We start from the raw sequence: 24,479 nt of genomic DNA, 5'->3' as shown, positions 1-24,479 counted from the left end.
TAGTTGTACTGAGAGAAAGAATCAATCTCTAGTTCCATGTTCCAAACTTTAAGACAAATGGATGGGGAAATTAAAAAGCCAGCAAAACTCTCATGGGGGCTGGGGAGAAGGGGTGCATGGTGCGGGGTCACGAGCAGAACCCTGGCTGAATGCACAGAGGACACTGGAGTAAAAAAATGTATCATGTGGACCGTCTACTCTCGTTGTCGTGCCTGAGCTGTGGCTTCATTGTTGATTTGAGGGAAGAGCAGGATACTAAGAAATGTCCCTCCTCTGTGGCTTAGAGTTTAGGGACAAGAGTTAAAATATAAATATTCTCATGATGGATGAGCTATTGACTGGGCAGGAGGCCATGCCTCAGTTCACTAAGGCACACACTTTCCTAAAGGGCTGACGGCCAGAGAAGGCGCAGGTGCAGGACTCCAGGGCACAGGTGCTGGCGAGGTCAGCAGGAGAGGGCATTAAGGAAGATGTGATGACTTCAGATCTGCACATGTGCTGGTGGTGTTGTGGAAGGTCATGTCAGGGTCATTTGCTCTCACGCACAGGGAGATGTCGCCCCTTCAGCGGGAAAGCAGATGGCAGTTCTTTGTGCTTGTTCATAGTCACGTGTTGTGCTATGAGCAAGGCACACTGCCTGACATGCATAGAAGCCAAAACAATGGCACCCAAAAGTTCTATTGTCTCACCAACCGTCAAGGAGTCCAGGAGCTAGAGCTCAAGTCAGCCTCCTGCATCTGTAGGTAGGGGGAGAATTTTAGGAAGTGATCAAAGAAAAGCTTCTTGTGGATGGGGTGACAGGAAGGGGGTGCATTTCGCTTCAGGGGACTTGCATTACATTCTGCCAGGGTGACTTTGTGCGATGTCATTGATGGGATGACTTGGACTGTTTCTGCTCACATCTGTTCTTGAAAAGCTGGTTCCAAACCCTAAGACTAATTAGGCTTTTCATGGGCAGATGAGGAATTTATGTGTGGTGTCTAGGCCATAGCTTATTTGCAGACCCTCAGTGAGTACCTGCAACAGGGTAGAGCCAAATCCCATAGATGCTGTTTTGTTCCTCTGCATTCATACCTATTATAGAGGTTCATGTATAAATGAGGCATAGTAAGAGATTAACAAGAATAATAAAATAGAACATTCACAATATACTATAATAAAAGTTATTTTAAACTTACCAGTTATTTATTTCTGGAATTTTCCACTGAAGGTTTTCAGGCTGTGGTTGGCCATATCTGAAACAGAATTTTGTACTGGGATTAAGAATAAGAATTTATCAGAAGAGTTTTTAGGTTATGTTCCCTCCTTGTTCCTGCTCCTTAAGTGAGGTGCTGGGGGTGAGGTCACAGCTTTAGCACGAGTTGACTGGGATCTCCTCATTCTTTCTGGAAACTTCCCTATTTTTCCTCCCTGGAGTTTCTGAGCTATGACATACTTGCACAAGCAGCTCTGAGATTCAGAGGTCCACACAGAAAGCTTGGGAAGACAAGTAGAAGCCAAGGGTAAGGATTTGTGAATATCTGAGAATCTTATTGAGGTCCAGAGTTTAGGAGATAGGTGATTGAAGGGCAGAAAAGGTAACAGAATCAAAGTTTGTCATTTAAGGAACGAATGAATCTTTTCCCTCTGCTGTTGGGTGTTTTCTGAGCGGGTCTCCTCAGAGTGTCGCCATTGTATCCCCAGAGTAGGTGCTGGATGGAGGCTGGTCTGTCCCTGAATGCTGCTACTGTTCACGCATGTCCTTCTCGCTCATTTTGGTGCAGCATATGGCCGTGAGTTCGGGCAGCGGGCAGAATGATCTGGAAAAGATGAGCAATGTCCTAGAAGCCGTCCCACAGGTGAAGTTCATTTGCCTCGATGTGGCCAACGGATACTCAGAACATTTTGTGGAATTTGTGAAACTGGTCCGGGCCAGATTTCCTGAGCACACCATCATGGTAGGTATGGTGGAACATTCTCGAGATGGGTCGGTGGGTTGGTTCTTTTCATGGCTTCTGCTGCCTCCTTATTAAAAGACTACTTGAGAAGTGCTAAGAAAAGGACAGGTGGCTGCGATGAAAGATTGGAAAACTAGCTTTCCTAAATAAAAAGTAAAATCCTGATCAACATTATGGGATGTTGGCTCCTTATTTTGCCTAAATATCATCCAATAGTTTTTACTAGGTGAGACCTGGAAAAAAGTCTTTGTCATCCTTTAACCAAGAGTGTAACTTAAACTTGCAAACATGGGACAGTATTTCAGTTAACATATTTATGTCCTCTACTTGCCAGTGGAAAATTCTGCTGTGGAGGTTGAAATCCACAGCGTGAACTTTCCATAAAAGTCACCTGTCGATGGTAGAGTGGTTGGTGTGGTGTTGTACCTAGGACCTTTGTTTCCTGACTTTTCCTTCTTTTTGTTTTCCCAGTTCTTAGCACTCTCACCAGTTAGAATGCGTGTTTGTGAGTTCTGGGAAGGGTAGAGTCACATAAACAGTTGGGCTTTTGGGAAATTGCTGTCATCGTTATGCCTGTCTTTGTTGCTCTTAATCACCACCGTGCTTACTGACTGACCTGGCTGTCTTTGAGGTTTGAACTTTGTTTCTCCTCACATTTCATTACTGTAAGGAAGTTGGAAGGCAGGAATCACAGTCTTGTGCTAAGGCACTTCTGAGGGGTTTTAAGGGTATTTTTATGTTTTTCCAGTACACAGAAAGAAAGGAGTAAGAATTAAGCTGAGCCAGCCAGCTGTGTCAGGGTTAGAAATGGGTAGAAAATGATGAAATTAATTTTACCCCCCAGTGCAGTCTGCCAGCTTCATTAAAAAATAGCAAAAAGCTTTGTTGAATGCTGTGAAATAATAAGGCGTTGTCAGTCACTTTTCCTGGCTGTGACAGTGTACCTGAGAAAAACATCTTGAGGAGGAAACTTTAACACTTCAAAGCTAGTCTGTGGTGTCTGGCTCTGTTGCCATGGGCCTGAGGTGAGGCAGAGCATTGTGGCAAAAGGACATGAAGAAAGGACATTGCTCACCTCGTGGCAGTCAGGGAGGGTCTTAGGGGCGAACCAGGGACAAGACAGACTCTTCAAAGACTTAGTGACCTACCCCATCCAGCAGGGCCCCATCGCCTAGTAACCCATTCAGCTGTCACTCATCAGCCGGTTAACACATTGATGAGGGTAGCACTCCCGTGCTCCAGTCACCTCTAGCTAGCTCCACCAGCTGGGGACCAAGCCTTCAATGCATGAATCCTTTGGACACTTCATATCCAAACCGCAATATGAGGTATCTGTACCCACTTCCTGAGGCAGAGCTCCTAAAACTTCTGTAGATATGGTGCTAGAAAAATCTTTTGTTGTAATAGGTCATCTTTAACTTGGGTTCCTGACACACAGCTCCTAGGACTTCCCCTTTGTTTCTCTTTGTCTGACTCTTCCTCTGGAATAAACCTGCCATGTTTCAGCAGGCTTATGTTATATTCCTTTCTTCTTTACAGTATCTCTCTAAGGACTGGGAACAATTACCCTGCATTTACTACAGATCAGGAATCTTAAACTCTGATTGGCTCTTAGGTTTTAGAGTATGGTGAAGTCAAGTCACATCAACATTGAGCGGCAAAGCTGTGTGTGAAACCAGCTCAAAGCTGGGTGTGGAGACTTGGTACCATGCACCGTCCTTGTTCATCTCCACTGGGCACATGTGGTGACCAGTTCCCTGCCCCCCGATCTTGAAGTGGGGAGGCTGGCCTTTGGGCTTGTGCAGGAGCATAATGGAGTGACTCCTTACCGTGACCCACCTTTGCTCATTCACCTAGCCATGAGGTCCCACCTGGCTCCTCTGCCCCCAGCCCTCTGTGGCACCTTCATCTTGGGGTATGTAAAAGAGGGAACAAAAAGCTGGACTTCCCGAAGAGCAGAAGCCCAGTCCCCGGCTGGGACCTGGTGGTCATAAGCAGCACTTGGTATTAAACAGTGTCTCTGGCTCCGTGCCTGGGATACAGGAAGCACAACAAGTATCTGATGACTAGGAGGTGTCCTTCATTTTTCCTTGCTGAGAGTAGGAGATGAAGGCAGGCTGCTGTTGACCAGTCTGATGTGAAGTAATGGGATCTATGAGGGATTCTGCTCACTCTCCTGTGTGAATTGCTCTGGAGACACAAGGGATTAACAGGCGCGGAGCTGCTCTTTGCATTTTCTGATGTCATGGTATGCAGGTTAGTTATGAAGGCCTCATAATCAGAAAGCACATGGGTTTAGGCCAGCATGGTGGCTCACACCTATAATTCCAGCTACTGGGGAGGCAGAGATCGGGAGGATTGAGGTTTGTGGCTGGTATGGACAAAAGTTGGTAAGACTCCATCTCAACCCTTAAAGCTGGGAGTGGTGGCATACACCAGCAGTCCCAGCTACATGGGAGGCCATAAGTAGGAGGATCCCAGACTGAGGCCTGCCCTGGACAAAAAAATGTGAGACCCTACTGGAAAAAATAAGTGAATCTAAAAGGCTGGTGGCATGACTCAAGTAGTAGAGTGTTTGCCTTGCAAGCCTGAGGTCCTGAGTTCAAACTCAAGTACTGCCAGAAAAACCCAAAACCAATCAACCAAAAAAACACGGTTTAATGAGGTGGCTTAGTAATTCCACTTCATGCCATTAGTAACTTTATAAATTATAAAATATGACAGGCATTCAGAAGAGTGCATGAAATATAGAAGTATAATCCCCAAATTAGCACCCCTTCATACCTATACCCAGGGCTCCCTACTCCCCACTTCAGACAAAGGTTCCTCCTAGCTGGTAATCTTGTCCTTCTTTGTAGGTCTGTGGTTTTGCTGTTTTTATCCTTTGTAAGTGACACTGATCAGCTTTGCCTTTTATAAGTGATCATCCTGTGTATGTTCTGAGCCTGCTTTCGCTTAGTGTTGTGTGTGAGACTTATTGGGCTGTCTGTGGTACAGCATCGGGTGCTTACACCGACCTTCACTCCTGTTTCCCAGGTGCCTGGTTTGCTCTCTCCCCTCTCCAGTTCACAACTAGTTACAGCACTGCTAAAATCACTAACTTAGTGCCCTCGTCTCAGTCCCTTCAGGCTGCTATCAAAATACTGTAAATTGGTATTTATTGCTCACAATTCTTGAGGCTGGAAGTCCGAGGTTAAGGTATAGGCAGATTCTGTGTCTGGTGACATCATTCCTTATAGGTGACTCCTCTCCACTGTGTACATGCTCCCTCAGGTCTCTTTTGTGAAACACAGCACTAATCCTATCCACAGGGCTCCCCCGCTGTGACCTGGTCACCTCACAAAGCTCTTAATAGTGTTGCATGGGGGGAACTGGGTTTCAGGGCATGAAGATTGGGATGCCCCAGCATTCAGACCACAGCACGCCTGAGGTCAGTGGGCTCATGAACTGAGGCACACTGGGGAGTTGATGCTTTCTAACTCCGGCTTTCCTCACCTGTGAAAAAGAGCTTGCTCATACCATGGGCTGTACTGTTATCGTGGGGTTCACATGGGCAAGTTCCCAACACTTGCTTGTCAGTAGTAAGTTCCACCAAGTGCATATACTGGAATCTGAGCCAGAGATGGAGGAGAAAGATTGGGGGCGGGGTAGACTGGGAGGTTGTTTTAAGAAGTGGGAGAAAACACACATCGCTTCTTAAAATGGTGGCTCCCCTGAGGGGGGCTCAGCCCATAGCTACCCCTGTGGAGAACTGAGGCAAGCTGCCTGATATGTAGCCCATAGTGACTGTGAGCCACCCTTGGGGACAAAGACCAGGGGACACTGGGCAGTGTAGGAAGGAGAGAGGCTGGACAGGACAGGAAAAAGATGGCATCAGTGTGGATCTGGGGTCGCTGAGAGGGTGAACAGAGTTCCCCTGCCGCCTGGGCAGCCTCTCCAGCAGCTGCTGGCCGGCCCAGCCAGGGAGGTGTTTCACTGCTCTTGTTGGTTTCCCTGGCAATAAATTGGGATGTTTATTGCTGAGCCATTCTTGACCTGCACTGACCCCTGAAATCCGTGATTCATTCAGAAACCTCCAGTATGCTTATGCCCTGAATTCTCTGTGTTTTTGAAAAGTAATTTCTCTCGTGGGTTTTGGAGGCATGGGGAAGACAAGTTAGCATTTCTCCAGTGTTCTGGAGCTGAAGGATGCAGTGTGAATGCTGAGTGGCCATTACGGTCATTACAAAACCCTGATGGCGCTCTGAACGTTCCTGGCAGAAGCTGGTAATGATTCCGGGCTTGTGCGTCCGGAGCAAGGGCTCAGCTGATCATCTGGTTTTCTTCTTGTCACTCACCTAAGGCAAGCTTTGCCATGGGGGGTGGGGAGCAGGGATTTTTCAAGAACAACTTTGGCAGAAAAGAATCCCTGTACAGGCTGATTGACAAGTGTTACAAGTCCTAATGCCTTTGCCTGGTGGCGTTCAGAGAGGAAAAAATATTGTTCAGGGTACTTTCTAGGTGCTGTGGGAAAAGGCACTGACGTGGACATCTTCTTTCCTTGGTTTTGTTTTTGGTGCTGGGGATGGAACCCAGGGTGTTACACATGCTAAGCACCTGCTCCACCACAGAGCCACACTCCCACATCCCAGAAATGCTTTTTTAATGCCAAATCTTGGCGTAGAGATAATGGCACTCACTTCTTCTGATGTGAACTTTTGTTCATTTTGTTGTTTTTTGAGACAGGGTCTTGCTGTGTAGCACAGGCTGGCCTTGAACTCGTGATCTTCTGTCTTAGTCTTCCAAGTCCAGGCATGCACCATCACACTTGACTTGATATAAAACCTAATCCTAGAAGATTGAGGACTTTCTGAGGCATGTACACCCAGTGACAGGCGGGCCTCGGCATTGGAGCCAGGTGACTTGTTGAGATACGTGATCTTGTCATTATACCAGGCCACAGCCAGCCACATGCCACCAGCTCAAGCTCATTGGGACATGGAGGTCCCTCTTTTAGGTCTGAGTAGAGCTTTTTTTGCTGGCATCTCTGAGCTGGTGCTGATGAGGTAGTTTCGTGAGTCCTGATCTGTTTAGATGGTGCTGCGGGCCCCACCCTGCTCCCCTGTAGCCATGGGCACGGCCTCAGCATTTCCATGTGTGACCTGTGCCCCTTCATCTGCATTCTTTCCCTAGCAGCCATCAGACAAGGTTCAGAGCCACTCATCTGCATCTCTGCCCAGAGCAGTGGACACTTTCATGAGCTATTCTTGCAAGGTCTGTGGGCAGCTTCGCCAATCCAGTGGGCCTCCCTGAAGTTCAAGGGATGTGCTATGGCTTACAGCACTCTTGGACTGAGTTCCTTTTATTTTCTGCTTTCATTCTCTTTCTGGCATTGTAGCTGAAAGCTACCAAGGGCCTCAGAGGCTCAGGTGCTGCTTGCCTCTGAGAGCTGCGTGATAAATTCAGTGTAGTGTGCTATGAAGGGCAGGGGATTGTTGTGATGCTATCTATGGCTGCATAGGCTGAAGGGTGACATTGTCCCTGGGCTCGGGAGAAGGTGCTCGGATTGTTACTGAGTCTCCCTGCATCAGGGGTTGGCAGCCTGTGAGCTGCTTGCTGACCCCTGCCTTTTCCCATTCAATGAAAGGTTTTTTTCTTGGCAGAGGCCTCAGTGAGAGCCAGTAACAAGGCAGTGAATGAATTAACAGTTTGGGGTAATGGTGACTCCCAGAGATGAGTGATGTGACGGCTATACAACCATTACCAGTGTGTTGAACTGTACACTTAAAAATAGTCAAAATGAAATTTTCTGCTTTGTGAATTTAACCACAAATACAAAGAAAATCTTCAAAAGGGGAAAGAAGTCACTGTTAAGTGCAGTTATTAACACTTACAGAATACCATCAAGAGCTGGACACTGTCTAAAGCTTTGATAGAGCTTTCTCTGTAACCCATATAATGACCACAAGAGGATACACCTCGCCCATTTTATAGCAGGATAAACTGAGACTCAGTGTTGAGTGACTTGCTCAAAACCACCCAGAAAAAGGGAACTCCACGTTTGACCCCAGGTTGTTGTGAACTTTATTTGATGGAGATATGGGGAGTCTAAAGGGAAGCTAGAATAATTGGGACAAAATAGCTTTGGGATTTGTTTTTGTTCAGAGATCTTTTGTCTTAATCTGTTGGGTTACTATAACAAGATTGGTTGCTTATAAATATAAGAAGCTTATTTCTTACAGTTCTAGGGGCTGGGAAGTCCAAGATCAAGGCCAGATTCATAGTTGCCTATCCTTCTCTGTGTCCTCACATGGTAGAAGGGGTAGGGCTCTCCGGCCTGTTTTTTTTTTTTTTTTCTTTCAGGAAACTAACTCCATTCATGAAGGCTCTGCCCCGGAACCTAATCACCTCCCGAAGGCCTCACATTATAGTACCATCACCTTGGATGTGAGGATTTGCACACAGGACTTGTGCAGGGCCACAAACACTCAACCATAGTCACCTTGCCACTTTCTGTTTTCCTCAGCTCACAGCCTCTCCTTGACATGGAATAGTTCTGGTTGCCACCTAGAGTGAAGGAGCCTGGACTGGGTCTGGCCTGGCTGGGTGTATTAGCTTTCTGTCACTGTGATGAAATACCTAAGAAAAGCAACCTAAAGAAGGAAAAATTTGTTCTGGTCAAATCTTAGAGGTTTCAGTCCATGATCACTTGACTCCATTGTTCCTGGGCCTGTGCTGAGTGAGGCAGGACATCATGGCAGGGACAGATAGCGAAGAAAAACTGCTTACCTCCAGGTAGCAGAGAGCTAGAGAGGAAGTGGCTGGGGACAAAATACTTCAAGGGTACACCCCCAGTGACCCTCCAACTGGGCACTGCCTTCTAAAGTTTCCATCACCTCTCAGTAGCACACCAATGAATCCATCCATTGATGAGGTTGGAGTCCTCATGGTCTGATGACAACCCTATGGCCCCACCTGTAAACGCTGTACCAAGCCTCCAACACATGAGTTTTCTGGGGACATTTCATATCCAATCCACACTAGGGAAGGTAGAGGCACCTACCTCCACCCGCCTCTTTTAGTGCCTCAGATGAGGGCTCACAGCTTCCATTTTGTCCTGGCTGCCCAGAGAAGAACATGCACGAAAAACCCGATTGTCGTGTTCTCACGGGCCTGTAACCACCCCTGCACCAGATGCTTCATGGAAGATAAAGCAGCCTCCTCTCCTAATCACTCTGCCAGCTTCAACCTGCCCCACCACTTCACCCCTGTGCCCAGAGGCCACCTGGGGTGGGCTGGGGACTTCATGAGAGCCTGACTGTACTCTGTCATTGTCCTTGTTTCTGACTTGGTTTTGTCCTCTGTTCCTTGAACTTGGTCTTGATTTCAAACTTAAGGAGACAACTTTTGGTTCCTGCCAATGCCCCCTCTCCCCAACCCCACACCGGCCCAGTCCTCTGCCTTCTTATGTTGTGGGTCATGCTTGAGACATTTCAGAATTCTACTGGGTTTTTCCACTTGGCATCAGTGACCACATGCTGACCATGGATGCAGGAGCCATGCATGTTGCTGAAGGGGAGGGGAAGATACCCTGGAAGTTCTGGTGCCAGCCTCTCCACGCTTGTGAGAGAGTCATTCTGTCCTTACCCACATAGACCTGGTATGTCCACTGAGAGCTGACTTGAGTTATTTTGTCCAAAAAAGGGCCTTGAAAGTAAAATGGTTTGTAGGCAATACCGGGTTGGAGAAAAAAGAATCCATGGTGAAACTGAAGTGGAGGGTTTATTGTTGCTTCTTCTTAAATTTTGTTGTTGTTGTTTTCAAACAAGTCAACCAGTGAGGAAGAATGTGAACTTTGATCTTGTTTCTCAAGTTCCTGTTAAGTTCTTTCTCAGGTACAGAATTCAGGTGTTTCTTGCACTTCAAAAAACAAACCCAAAGCTGGGCCTTGTGACTTATGCTAGTAATCCCAGCAACTAGGGAGGCCAGCAGGGGAAAAGTTATCAAGATGCTATCTCAGAAACAAAATACAGTAGGTAAGGGAGGGGGCGGGGGAAAGGGGGCAGAAATGACCCAAACATTGTATGCACATACGAATGAAAGGAAAAAAAAAGAAACAAAATAAAGGGGCTGGGGCGTGAGTTATGAGGTTCTAACCTCCTAGCTGCAAAAAAAAAAAAAACCAAAAAATAAATCCAAGCCAAAGACTTCCATGTTTAATTATAGAAGTATGCACTTTGTACTGTAAAATCCAGAAAAGTTTTATTATTATTTTGTCAGTACTGGGGATTGAACTCAAGGCTTTATGGTTGGAAAACAGGTGTTCTACTGCTTGAGCTACACCTTCAGTCCCAGAAAAGTTTTAAAGTTTAAAAAAAAAGTTTAAAAGGAGAAAATTCATTGAAGCCAGATAATCCCTTCAAACAGATAGAACTGGTTAACATTTGGTATATTTATAGCATATTGCAAATAAAATTGAAATCTTGCTATTTTTCCCAACACTACACTGAAAGGAGTCAAAGCATTTCCTGTGTCGTTGAACCACTCTTAAAAACATCACGTGGGGCATGGGAGCAAATCTCAGTGCTAGAGCACGTGTCTAGTACACCTGAGGCTCTAGGTTCCATCCCCAGCAACCTCCCCCCAAAAAAAGTCCCCCAAAACATCACATGGATGGGCCATTGGTTGAACCATTCCTGTTTTGGGGACTGTATTTGCAGTTTTGCACTGTGACAAATGGTACATCTTTGTAGTTAAATCTTTATCCTTATTTGTGAATTCATTGTGAGGGAATTTTAGAATTAATGACTCGAAGGATATGTATATTTTTGCACTTGTATGTGGACAAATTACCTCTAGGAAAACTTGCACTAAAATAGTCATTCCACCAGTGGAGAGCATTTATCTGACATTTTGTTTTTTAGTATTTTGTGTTTACAAGTACAAGTTTATTAAGTGAAAAATAGTCCCACCATTATTATGTATATTGATGTATTAGGAAGCTTGGGCACATACCCTGTTTATATTAGTTACTTTACTTTCTTTTATTGTGTCCTTTGGAAATGATTCTGGGAGGTATTAACATTTTCCTTGTAGATTTATAAGCATTCTTGTTATGTTAAGGTTTGTAACCCTTTGTCATAATTGCACATATTTTTCTCTGCTTGGTTGTTGAGTATATGAGTGTGTGTGTGTTTATGTGTATAATTATTTCATCTTTGTGTAGACAGCTCTGTGTTTTGTTTGCTTTTATGTTATTGTAAGTATTCATGGTTTTCCTCGGAATTTGAGGGGCATAATTTAAACCAACATCTAGTTCTTTTTCTGGGTTATCTATGATTTTCCATTATCAGCTGGTATTTGTATTAAAGTAGCTTTGGACCTACCTCATTACTTTTCCAACAACCTTTTATATTATGTTCAAGTTCAAGTTGCTTTCTCTATATTTTTTGAGAAAAAAAAAAGTCCCTCAGGGAATCAATTCAGTGAAAAGACACTTGAGTTTCAGTGAGAGTAGAATGAGTGGGGATGCATGTTGCAAAATCTGACTTTGCACAGTTGTGAAAACTCAGTCAGGGCATCTTGCCAAGTATGCTGGGTACCAGCTGAAGAATCCACAGGGCGGTGAGTTATAATAAAAAGGGCTATTTTTTGTGCTCCTAGACTCCTGTAGAGAAAGAGCTTGTACTGTTTTCCAACCCAGATGCATCCTTGTGGTTGATTGGTCCTGCCATATCCTGGCTTGTGGGTCTATTCTTAGGACCAAAGCTTTGTGTCGTGAAGCCTGTGGCCCATAAGGCACCACCTGTCCTTGCATACTTAGACGGGAACCCCAGCCCTAGGGCTGGATGTGTGGGTATTTTCTCAACTGTGACATGATCAGAGTTTCCTAATCCTGATTTCTGGAGTTCCCTAGAGATTCTTCAGGACTTTGTAAACTTGGAGGCATCTTATACCCAGCAATAGGGATTTAAATCAGCTGACTGTATTGTGTTGCTTGTTGTCCATATTTGGGGTCCCTAGGAGATGTTGTTTTGGCTATTGCTGAGATGCTAAAAAAACCTATCATATTTCTGTGGTTCTAAAATTATACAGTTCCAGACCTCATGGTATCTGTTCACCCAGACAGCTTTTCCTAAAGTGGTTTCCTGATGTCACATTCCACATTCCTGTTCAGTAGGGAAGGAAGCCAGGGAGAAATGTGGCCCCCAATCCTCAAGCTTAAATTGCCTCAGGAATTTGGCTCCATGTTTTCTTTTGTGCTCTGGTGGCTTCAGGACATGCACATCTTTGTGTTCAGGTGTGAAGTTCCTCCTTCACCTTTGTACCCCAAAAGTTCATGATTATGACCTGTATTTTTTCTGTCTCAGGCAGGAAATGTGGTGACGGGAGAGATGGTTGAAGAACTCATTCTTTCCGGAGCAGATATCATCAAAGTGGGAGTTGGGCCAGGTGAGACTGGCTGGGAGCACAGCAGGGGAGTCTGTGGGAAGACATGGGACCTGAGGCTTATACTTACTGGAGATAGCCAGAAGAGAACACATGAATAACTCAACTATGAGATAGATCTAAACACATTTCTTCTAGAAGCATCCCTGAACCTTCAGACAAAGCTCTTGAGGTGTCATTGAGCTGCTTTCTGATGTCCTCAGGCAGTGTCCAAATGAACTTGGATTTGGTTGGAATATCCTGTTTCAGAATCTTAATGGGGAAGAGGAGAATGCAAATTTTATTAATAATCCACACACCTTGAGGAGGAAGGTGAAGGGTGAAGAATCCACGAATACAGTTAATGGATAAGAATGACTCAAATTCATGTGAATCTTTGAAGGATCCTCAAACATTGCAAATAGGCTTGTGGTTATGAGGCCACATTTGAACTTGACCTGTGGCCTAGGCAGTTATCACCGTTGATCCCTCACCTGATACATACCAGCCCACATCCTCCTCAGGCATTAGGTCCACTAATCATCAGTATCTTGAATGGAGGAATGAGGTGGAGACTTTGTATCCTTAAACCAAGTGCCATTTTTTATTGGGGCTATTTGGTGTTGGCCTTCCCCTTTTACCATGCTGGAAGATCAATTCACTGCCATGGTTTTAAGTTTTGTCCTGTATATTCATTAGTAGCAGACACTAAAACTGGAGACAAAGAAGATGTACCAAAAAGTGTATCTAAAAAGCAACAAAGATTTAAAAAAAAAAAAACAAAAAAACCTTCTCAAACACACTATCAAAAAAAGGAAGTGGACCATTAACCAATGTGAGGAATCTGGGAGAGTGCTGCTGTGCTGCTGGAGGCAGGGGACTCCACTGGGTTGTGACTTAGCCCTGTTACCAGCCTCAGGGGGAATAGGAGGTAAATAAAAAGAACAGTGAAGAACATCCCTGTAGTCTCCTACAATACCCAAGCTTTTAACATACAGGGACGTTTTTAACTCCACTTTTTGAAAGTGATTTTTCAGATTGCCATTCACTTAAGGCAGATAATAACATACTCTGAGCAAGAGGAACAATAACTCTGATCTGCCTTTACACTGCTCCTAGAATACCCTGTAACGGAGACCACACAATGTCCAGAAGGAGCTGAGTGAATGGCAGAGCAGCGGTGACAGGGATGAGGTGACTCATTTGTTCTCCAGTCCATGCGTTCTTTCAGCACTATTTAAAATGCCTTGATCGTGTCCAAGGCATTTTCTCAGCACTGGATAGACAACAAGTGTGAATATCCATGGAGTTACCATCTAGCAGAGCAGAGCAAACACATCCTCAGCATTGCACAAATAATTATTTAAATGCGACTCTTGTGACAAACTCTGTGATGAATAGCTGCCCTGGAGCAGTGCCATTTAAGAAGACTGAAAGTGAGAAAGGGTTGCTGGATGAAGGTAGTTGGTTCAAAGGGGAGTGTTCTGAGAGAGAATATTGTGTACAGGGAATCCCAAGGTGGGAAGAAATGTGCTGTGTGTGTGTGTAGGGGGACTGAAAAGTCACTGATAGGCAGTAGAAAGAGATGAGCAGGTGAGAGAGGAGGGTTGCAGTTGAGCTTCATCTAGCTGATTGAGGTGAATCATGGTGTGTGCTCCCTTGCTGGGGGTTGGGGTAAGATTTGAATGGTGGTGGAGGACACATTATAAGGATGCCTGTGTTCCCCTGGACCTAACTGGGAAAAGATTGCTGCCAAGGCAGGATGGTGTCCAGGTGCTACTGTGAGGACTGAAACACAGGCTGATCTCAGGGTCTCAGCTCTGTGGGGACTTAGTAGGCAGAGTAGGTACAGAGTGGACAGTGAGATCATGAAGGACAAGTGACTGGGTCACATGGGAACAGAGTTGAGTAAGAGTGAGGTATAGAAATCTGGTTGTGCCGGCTCCCTCTTCTCAAGAGCTTACTGTAGGCCAAGCCCTTCTCTCCAGTACCCATTTCATCCTGGCCACAACCCTATGAGGGATTTTGATTTCTGTCTCAGGTGAGGCAGTGAGGCTGGGGGAGGTTAGTAGCTTCATTGAAATCCAAGATGAAACTACAGCGAGTGAGGGAGGCTGGGGAGGATTTGGAGCTGGGCCCTAGAAGTGGAGTGGGGATGCATGAAAGTGAGGGAAGGAGGAAGGAAAGGGAGTTGGAATGAGGGAAGGTTGTTGCTCTAAGGCCATTAGAGGAAGCTGATGCCACAGGGGGAGGCAGTGGGTGAGGGCATGAGGACTGGAAGGCATACATGGCCAGGTATATGGCGCTGTTCTCTGCTCTGGACAGGTTACCCTTTCATTACACAGGGCTATGTGAAGGTGATGGTCCTCATTTTATGTTACATTCTGCTGATACATAACCCTCTTCGGTTTCCACCTCTTCCTTTGCACAGGTTCGGTGTGTACCACCCGCACCAAGACAGGAGTGGGCTACCCCCAGCTGAGCGCTGTGATTGAGTGTGCCGACTCTGCTCATGGTCTCAAGGGCCACATCATCTCTGTGAGTCTCAGCAGGATTAGGGGGAAACCATAGAAAAGTCTGGTGCCCTCACCCTGAGGGGCCTTGCTTCCCACTGCTCTTTCATCCCCTGGGCATCCTGTGGGTTGGAAGGGAGCAAGGCACTGTGATCACAGCAGTGACGTTCAGCAGAGACAGAGGCCCTGCTGCTTCAGAGTCTACAATGAGGGAGGCAGGCACGGGAATCAGTGACAATACTGTAGTAGGTAGAAAGATGGGGACATGCAGCCAGCACTGGGGCACAAGGAGTCCCTTGCTAGGATGTTGTAACAAAGTACCCAGACTGAACACAGATTTAGTGTCTCTCAGTTCTAGAGACTAGAAACCCCAGAACAGGGTGGGCAGGTCCCCACTCCTTCTGAGGGCACAGGAAGGAGCTGGGCTTGGTGCTCTCCCTTCTCCTGCTAGGCCCCTGGCTTATGGCAGCCCAAGTCCCTGTACACATGGTGTTCTCCCTATGCACGTGTGTCTGTGTCCAAAGTCCCCCTTGTTTTTAGGACACTGGTCCTGTCTACTCCAGTATGACCTCATCATAACTAACTATATCAGTAACAACCCTGTTTCCCAAAAAGGTCACATTCTAAGGTACAAGGGGTTAGGATATCAAAGAGAGCTTTATTGTTTGTGTGTGTGTGAGGGCTATAATTCAACCTGCAATAGGCCACATAGCTCAGATTTGGAGTCAGGGGGAGGTTTCTGTGTGTGTGTGTGTGTGTGTGTGTGTGAGAGAGAGAGAGAGAGGGTGGGGGGAGAGAGAGAGAGAGAGAATTTTCCAGTTGAAGGGGAAGAAGGAATTGAAAAGCATGGTGGAAGCAAGAGAGAATGTCGTATTGGAACAACCTGCTATCACTGTGTCACAGGAGTGAGGGACCAGGAGATGAGCTCCAGGGCTTGTGCGGACAAGAACTGAGGGGCCACATAAAGAACTGGGCTTCCTCCTGAATGCACCAGGTTGCTATAGGAGAGATCTAAGGAGGAGACTGCCTAGTGGATGCACTTGTCTTTTTAAGACATTAAACTGGCTGCTTTAGGTTGGATGAGGAAGGCAAACTAAGAAGGGAGCCAGCTTGGAAGGTGTGAGTCAGGCAAGAGGTGACCCTGCCCTCCACCAAGTAGTATGGGCAGCAGGGCTTCAGAGCCACCTACAGACCTGACAGGTGTTTGGGGAAGAATTAATTAAACAAGCCCCTTAGCAATCAAGTAGGTGTCTGGGGCTAGCCCCAGACAAAAAATGCAAGACCTGTCCTCAGAATAACTAAAGTGAAAATAGCTGGGGTATGGCTCAAGTGGTAGAGCACCTGAGTTCAAACCCCAGTACTGCAAAAACAAAACAAAAAACCTAGTGCAAGAAGTTAAGTAATCTTCCCCATGGAATGATTCGTTGACTTTGGTTCAACATGGTAGCTTGTTGAGGCTGATTTCTTGGCCTGCTCTTCAGATTTTATTTTACTCTTTCAAAACCCTCTATGTGCACAGTCTCTCACTGGAGCCTTAGTACAGCATTTGAGCCCTGCAGTCTTTGTTCGGATCATGTGACTCTTAGATAAGGACTGGGATCCAGGTGTTGACTTGCAGGGCAGAGCAGGTTGCTGTGTTCTTCTGTTTCTTCATCCAGTGTTTTCATCTGCCCACATTTTCATTCAAGTATTTATTGAGTGTCTACTATATGCTAGAAGCTAGAATAAATGGTCAACATTGTATTGTTTAATGACAGCATTCTAAGACTCTCCACTTAATACTCTTTTGTTTTGACTTTTGCCCCAGTGAAGAGATAACACTCGCTTACTGAACAACTAGTATGTAAAAGGCTGACATAGAACTGTCTGTGTACATTTGTTAAGTGAGGGTACACCTCTTACAGAAGCCACCAAGCAGTTCCGTGCTTCATTCTGCCAGTGGCTCTCAGAGGCCAGCTGCAGCCCTGACATATGGCTGCATGAGAACCTGCAGAGAAACCTGTATTTATGCACAGATATTCCTGGACTAGTGAGTTAAGAGTCTTTCACAGTTTGGGCCCCAGAATCCTGATGGCATCCATTACCTAGTGCTATTCACCAGCAGAAGTCTGAAATCCAGACCTGTATCATATATATCACCTGGGTGGCCACCATTTCCATCTTTGTGTGTTTTTTAGAAATTTAAAACTTGGGTTGTTTGTAGGGCTACTTGACCAAAGACTGGGGAAGGGTTGGGTAGAGGCTCTGCGTACTCCCTAGGCAACTCTGGTTGAAAGTCCTCTTAGGATGTGCACACAGCATCACCTAATGAGTGACTTAACTCAGCTGCTCCTTCTCTAAGCAGCAGTGGTGGTAGCTAAGAACTTGTTAGAACTTCTTGGGCCTCACCCTAGTTCTGACCTAGGAACTCTGAAGGCAAGGGCTGGGAATCTGTTGTCATAAGCCCTCTGGGTATTTCCCATGTGTCCTCAAGATTGACAAGTATGAATTTATATAGCATAGGCTCGGCCTCACTGGCCAGGTGTTACCTGCCTGTGTCAGTTGGGACAGTGATAGCCCAGCCCTTTGGTGTCCATGCTATAGGAATGTTGCACTTATGAGCCTCCCATTCACTCCAAGGTTCTTATTTTTCCACCAGTGGTGGGAGATTTCTTAGACTGGATGAGGAATTAAATTTGTAGCTAGAACAAGTGAAGTTTCCACACACTCTGGATTTGGACCCTGTACTTCAGCTCCTTTTTTCCCTCCTATTTGTGCAGCTTCAGGTTCAGAGCAGCCATTTCCCATGGGTCACCTTGGCTAATGGAGTTCCTCAAGCAGGTTTCTTCTACCTCTTGCCAATAGATGGAACCTGCAGGAAACCCATCAGATGTTTGGTATCCCACCACTCAGTCCAATTTCCCTCCAGCTGTCTCATTTCACACTGTCGTTACAGAATTAGCACATCTGTGCTGTTGAAGTTCAGAAGGAAGCCCCACAGAATAGGAGGTGTTCAGCAGGTGTTCAAAACTAACGGGCCTGGTTCCACTCATGCTTCTACTTATTCTGGCCCACATGGACTTTGGAGAGAAAGAAGGAGGAAAAATTCAGGGCACTCCCAGTATAGGCAAAGATTGAGGTGTGATCCATCAATTCTGTCTTGTCACAGCATTGTTTAGGAAGACCTAACCAAATTTCATTAAATAATCTTTTTTTGAGGCTTGAAAAATTCCCCCAACAAGATATGCTTGGCCTAGGAAAAGCCAGAAATGCAAATAATGCTTATATTAGTTGAGGACCGTGACAGCCCAGGCTCTCAGAGGCCATGCTATAGGAAGAGGGCACTTAGCCTCCCTGTGTGCTCCAGGTTCTTATTTTTCCTTCAGAGGTGTCAGATTTTTCACTAAGTATTATCAGAATCACTGTCTTAAGATAACCAGTGATTCTCATTTTTCCATTACTGTAGCTGTGCAGTCTTAGGAAAGTCACTCAACCTTTCTGAGTCTCATTTATTTTTCCACACTAACAAAATACCAACTTCAGATTCTTGTGGTGTTTGAATGGAAAAATGGGAGATAAATTCTTAAGTTTCTGGCTCTTAGGAGGCACTTAATTTGGATTCCTTTCTCTGCTTACTCTGTTTGTTTTACCATCCCCTATTTTAGGCATAGACAAGGTTTTATTATTTTTTTAATATTCTTTCCAGTGCTGAGGGTCAAACCCAGGGCCTCCCACATGCTGGGCAAGTGCTCTGCCACTGAGACACATACCCAACCATGTAAGCAAATATTGTTAAGAAGAGGCATGCTGAAAATTCACAGATCAAATTGGTGCTCATGCCATGTTAAGCCTTCTGTATTTAACTATAATGTTAACTGTCTTGAAAAACAACACAAGTATCTATTGCAAGATACTAGCCAAATTACATTTTAAAAACACCCTTCCAGCAGCTGTGACTATTTCTGTGTGAAGGTCAGTGCGAGTCTCAGGCAACAGGAGGGTGTCCTCCTGCTCTGCCTCCCGAGAACAGGACAGGAAGTAAGTATAGTTTCCTCTCCGTGACACATCATGCAGTCACATTAACTGTGGACTTCCTGGCTCATCCTGGGAAGAGCAGGGCTTGTTTTCTTTCAGTCCTAAAACCACAGGGCTTCTGAGTGAGGCCTCATCACTGACCATAGTCATGTGGAAGTTTCGAGAGCCCACTCAAGATACCCTAGCCTAACCACAAGCTACGCACAAGTGAGCAAAAGCGTTTTGAAGTCAGAATGCTAGGGGCCTATTTTAATGGGAGCCGAGTTGAGGTTATGTTTTGAAAAAGAGCTGAAGCACTGGAAAACGAATTGACTAGGCAAGTAAAGGGCACATGGAAGTTGTAGCTTTGAAAGAGAAAATAAGCATGTTGGAGCTTGAAGCAGTAACCAGGTATGTAGGGCCACAAGCCTGTTACTGTCCTCACATGAAGGGTTTGCCTTTGCCCAGATACATTATTTAGAGAGGCTGCCTCTGAAACAGCCAGGCCTCAGTGCCCTGTGGCCCTCTGGAGGTCAGGGGAGCCACATAGGAATAACATACGTGATTGAGCAAATAATTGCAATTAGAAAATGTTGACAAAGAAAAAGAGCATGTCTTTGATGCCTCCTTTTTGATCAGAACTGCAAAGAATTAAGAATCAGGGTTTGAGTTCTGGCTCCTGGAGTGACAGTCCTAATAAGCTGATAGAAAAAGAGCATTGAGTCACAGAGACCTGTGTTCTAGGGCAGGTGCTCTTTGCAAAATGATTTGTCCCAGAGCCGGGGATGGTGGTACAGGCCTATAATCCTAGCATTTGGGAGGCAGAGGCAGGAGGATCATGAGTTTGAGGCCAGCATGGGCTACATAGGAAGTAAAAAAATATGTAAAAATTAAAAAAAAAAATTCATCCCAGTTCTATGTTAGATGCCTCCAACTCCAGAGGTCTAGGCACCTTCCTGCAAATTGTCACCCAACATAACCCAGGTGACCTGTGTTCTCTGTTCCTTTCCAAAATGTGCCTGGTCCCTCCACAGTCAGGTCCTACTTTCTGGGGACAGGTCCTGCCCTCAGAGGCCTTGCTTTTCTCCTGGACTCGTAGTGAGCTTTGGGCTGTGTCACCATACCCTCGTCCTGCCTTTTCCTGTCTTTCCTTGCCCCTTTGCATCCTTGGGGCTATCCCTGGGTGTCTGGGTGCTTCTCCAAAATACTGTTACTCTTCTTTTCCTCCTTGAACTTCAGCATGGCCACACTAGGACTAGCAGGTAGCAGCCTGGGCATCTTGGGTCTCTTGTGTTTGTGAGGAAACATGAACTCTGCATCCTAGAGATCTCAAGTTGTATGACTGGTGTGTAAACATGGCCCCAGAGCAGAGCCGCACTGCTACCCAGGGGTTCAGCTTGTCCTCCGTGCCTTAAACCAGCCCCTGACCAGTGCTGTATGTGGGCAGAGTGGGTGTTGGGTATGGATGTTAGCTTTTTTAAGTAACAAGGTACTGCACACAAAGATAGACACACGGGGTGGCTGCAAAAATAAAGGCACTAACTCCGTATCTTTCTCTCAGCTCTTAGCACCATTCAGCCTTTGTACTAAATAAATCTCGCCTCACCCCAGGCAGGGAACGAAAGGTGACTGGTGAGAATGAGTGGGGATGTGGAATGGCCTGGTGTGTTATGTAAAGGGCTGGCAGAGGATGGGGGCCCAGCCCCTCTGCAGCGCAGCTGCTACTAGCTGCTTCCACCCAGCTCCCCAGGAAAGGGTATCTGAGTTGGAGTGGGGGATGGGCATTAAAGGGTAGGGGGTACCACCCTCTGACCCACAGAGGAAATGGAAGGTCTCCGGGGAGCAAATGAGGTCAGCAAACAAGGGGTTGTTGGCCCAGGTGCTTGGCTGGGAGCAGGACGGTACCAGCAGTTCCCAGTCACTGTATCCCCCTCCAGGGGATGGATAGCATGGTCCAGCCCTGTTTGGTGCTGATATCCTGTTCTTGCTTTTCCTCTTGAAAGGACGGAGGCTGCACGTGTCCAGGAGATGTCGCCAAAGCCTTTGGTAAGGACAAGGTGGGCCCTGGCAGATGGAGGTGGGGAAGGAAAGAGCTCCCTGCAGTTCCTGCTAAACGGAATGAGGAGGGGGACCTGTGGGCAAATGTTTGGCCTGCCAGGAGTTTCTTTTTGGGTTTCATTCCCTATTGGCCGAAGTCCTGGCCTCAGTTCAGTTCTGTTCTGTGTCAGAGCATGCCACATGCCTAGGAGATGAATCTCTGGTGACATCACAGCCTTTTCATTGGTGAAGACAAGGCTCAGAGTGCCTGTGGAAGAAGACAGTGCCAGGTCTGGGTGTAAGTGCCATAGGTGGCTCTTTTAGCTCAACCTGGAGAAATCCCACACAGGAGTTCACTCTGGTTTCTTCTTGGAGGCTGAGGAACTTCCTTCCCTCCAGGGGGCAGCAGTATCCATTGTAATCAGCTAGGTTCACCCCAGCCAGTCCTGGGTTTTTCTTGGGAAAGCCCTAGAAATCCATCATGTCAGCATAGTGGGCAGTAAAACGGAGCTGGCTGCCTGGCTGGAGGTTCCAAACTGTTGTGTGGGGGATGTAGGCACTGGCAGGAGGTAGAAACAAAGGGTCCCATCCATACTTTTCTAATGCCAGCAAAAAAATAGTACGTGTGGCAGAAAACTTTCTTAGGAACTAAAAAAACAAAAAGACAGCAACCCAATAGTGACAGAGGAGAACATGGGGAACATTGGTTCCCCTAGTCTAATCATAGACCTGAGCATAGAAGGGACTCTCTAGATCCTTTCCAGTCCAGTTTGCCTGTTTTATGGTTGAGAATCCTGAGGCCCTGGAGGCGGATGACAAGGTCCCAGGTCTACAGTTATGGGCAGGAGTTCTGCTCTTGTGCTCTGTAATGCTCACCAGCCAAGCATATTTGTATTACTTGTTTTTTTTTTTATTTGAGTGGAATCTACTTAATAGAGATGCAGTTTCCATCTTGAGCTCCTGACACCTTTAGTACACACTCTGCACAGAGTGGGAGCTGAGCTAAAGTGACTGGTCATTAAGAAGGTGCCTTGTAGAGAGCAGTGTCCCCTCAGCTCAGTTTGTCTTGGGCATTTTTCCCTCCTCCATCCGTGCCTTCATATAGCCTTAGTGGAGGGAGAGGGGCCTCGTCAGGGAAAAGGCTGGCCAGGAAAGGATGTAAGTTTTCACAAATGAAAGGCTTTGGAAACCACCTATCTGAAGCGGGTCTGTGTTCTTGAGTTTCTGTTGTAGACACATGGAGTTGTGGTCATCAGGAGGTTTGTTACGATCTATTCCTTTAAAACCATGGCAGGAGGACCAAGGAGTCGGTATTGTCATTAGGAACCCTAGAGGGAAAGTCCATGGAGTTAGGAGTTCATATCTGTGCCTTGGTCCACCTGAGTGCTGGTTGAGGGGCCAGACCTGCAGAGTGTGCCTTTCTGTAAACTGACAGGAAGTACATCCCAGGGTCCTCTTCTGGATAGTTACATGAGTGATGGAAGATATCAAGGCCACCTTTCAGGCTTCCTGTTTTCTCCTACTGAGTTTTGTTCTCTCTTCCTCCTCCATCCTAGTCACTTAGTATGTCTGCACCTTGCTGTTGTCTTGTTCTCTTCTACATGTGAACCCTCAATAGGCCTCAGGAGAAGAGGTTGGAGCAGTTTCTTCCGTAGTCTATTTTCTGTTGCTGTCATAAAATACCCGAGACTAGTAGGGAAGTTTATTTGGGCTATGGTTCAGGAGGCTTGGAAGTTCAGGGACACAGTGCTGGCACCTGCTTAGTTTCTGCATTGCAATATTGTGGAGGGTAGCATATGGTGAGATAGTGAAGTGTGCCCTAGCTTGAGTGTCTTTCTCTGCTATAAAGCCACCAAATGCCATCATGGGAGTGGGGGGGGGGTCCTACCTATGCTGGTGATCTCATCTAATGCAAATGACCTTCTCAAAGCACCATTGCCAAATACCGTCAGCATGTGAAACTGGGGGTTAAGTGTCCAACACATGAACTTTGGAGGGGCACATTTGAACTGCATTGCTTAATATTTAATGAAGAGCTCCTCCTCTGCAGCTTCCCAGGAACAGGTTGAGCAATGGTGACTCTATTTCTTCCATGGCTTCCTGTTACTTTCTTGACAGCTGGTTAGTGAGCATCTGTATTGTGCCATGGCTGTGTAAACAGAGCCTAAGAAGGCAGTTTCAACACCCGCATCTCTGCTGTAGCTCTGGAAATTTCATGTCACTTGGTGACTAGGATGGCACATTGTATGCTCTGGAAACATGATGCTCCTCACAGTGGCTGTGCAGGTAGAGTTTGACGTGTCTTGCATAGGGGTCTTTCTCTTCCTGCCCAGCCTTAGTGTAGAAGTGCAGTGTCTACTGAGGCCTGGTGTGAGGTCTGTGCACAGAGCTGAAGGAAGACCTATAAGGTCAGACCATGTGCTTTCTACATGCATTACATCATGCATTTCTTAATTTTATCTGAATCTAAAGGAGTTAGGCATACATGTTTGGGTGATGTCATAGTTAGTGACTAATTAACCATTAAGCAGTTTCCAGTGTGGTGACCTTCAGTAGGCGCCACTTTTGTTTTTTTCCTGGTGTTTTCAAGAGAAGCTGAGCCTTTCTTGGGCCTAGAGCACAGGGAGGGAGGGAGTATTGGGGAAGGCTTGGGTTTTTCCAGAGTCTATCTTCCCTGAGCTGTGTTCCTGCTCTGTCATGTAGGAGCTGGAGCAGACTTTGTCATGCTGGGAGGAATGTTCTCAGGCCACACAGAATGTGCAGGGGAGGTGATTGAGAGGAATGGACAGAAGCTTAAGCTCTTCTATGGGATGAGCTCCGACACAGCCATGAAGAAACACGCAGGAGGAGTTGCTGAGTACAGGTGAGGCTGCTACATGCTTCTGCCACATTGTACAGGTCTAACTATCACTTCTGTGTGTGTTAAGGTACTCTGGGAAGAGGCTAGAACATGGAACTGGGCCTTGCCTTTTCTCCAGCTAGCCTTTGCTGTGCTTGGGGCCTCTGAAAGCAAGTGCAGAGCAGAAGCGTCTGGAGCCAGGTTGGAAGTGTGACTGTCCTGGAGGGGACACCCTTGTACTTCCAGGGCTGGGTAGGAATATTGCCTTATCCCAGTAGAGCCCTGGCGGAGCTATCCCTGTAACCTCCTATCTGGTCTGAGTTCAGTAAGTACTAGGCTGAAGAATGCGTCACCTGCTGCACAGGAAACAGGTGGTCTACACCTTGACACAGTGGCCAGGCACTTCCTGAAGAATTCTATACTACACCTACAGCTGCTCACCTTGGCCTCTCATTGGCCTGCAGGCTCTGACAATTGACACAAGCAGAATTTTCAGCTGTTTAACTGTGTCACCCACTGTAGATACATTTTTAGAATATAAAATCCCCTGGCCCTTTTCATTTCAACCATCTGCTTCAAGAACCCCATGGTAGAGCAGACTTACTACCTCACCCTGCTTCCTGCCCTTACTTCTTCTTAGAGCCAGCACTGAGGACACGCTCCATGAAGCAGACAGGGTAGACCATCTTCTGTCCTCCAGAGGAAAGGGGCTGTGAAGGAGTTGCCTTTCTCCTGAAAGAACTGACCTCTCAT

At 46.3% G+C, this 24,479-nt stretch overlaps 1 protein-coding gene across 3 annotated transcripts in view; it reads left to right on the top strand.

The window, feature by feature from the left end:
• Gmpr (guanosine monophosphate reductase) overlaps nucleotides 1–24,479 on the top strand; it is a 44,705-nt gene that overhangs the window by 12,143 nt on the left and 8,083 nt on the right. For all 3 annotated transcript variants that reach the window (XM_074082871.1, XM_020182807.2, XM_074082872.1), the window contains 5 exons: nucleotides 1,764–1,937; nucleotides 12,287–12,368; nucleotides 14,776–14,882; nucleotides 20,854–20,896; nucleotides 23,591–23,750. In XM_074082871.1, coding sequence (XP_073938972.1) covers nucleotides 1,764–1,937; nucleotides 12,287–12,368; nucleotides 14,776–14,882; nucleotides 20,854–20,896; nucleotides 23,591–23,750 — 566 coding nt within the window. The remainder of the gene's footprint in view (nucleotides 1–1,763; nucleotides 1,938–12,286; nucleotides 12,369–14,775; nucleotides 14,883–20,853; nucleotides 20,897–23,590; nucleotides 23,751–24,479) is intronic.

Source organism: Castor canadensis, chromosome 8, assembly GCF_047511655.1.
Source record: "Castor canadensis chromosome 8, mCasCan1.hap1v2, whole genome shotgun sequence".
Taxonomy (NCBI): Eukaryota; Metazoa; Chordata; class Mammalia; order Rodentia; family Castoridae; genus Castor; species Castor canadensis.
Note: the sequence above shows the minus strand (reverse complement) of the source record. Positions and strands in the feature narration are given on the sequence as shown.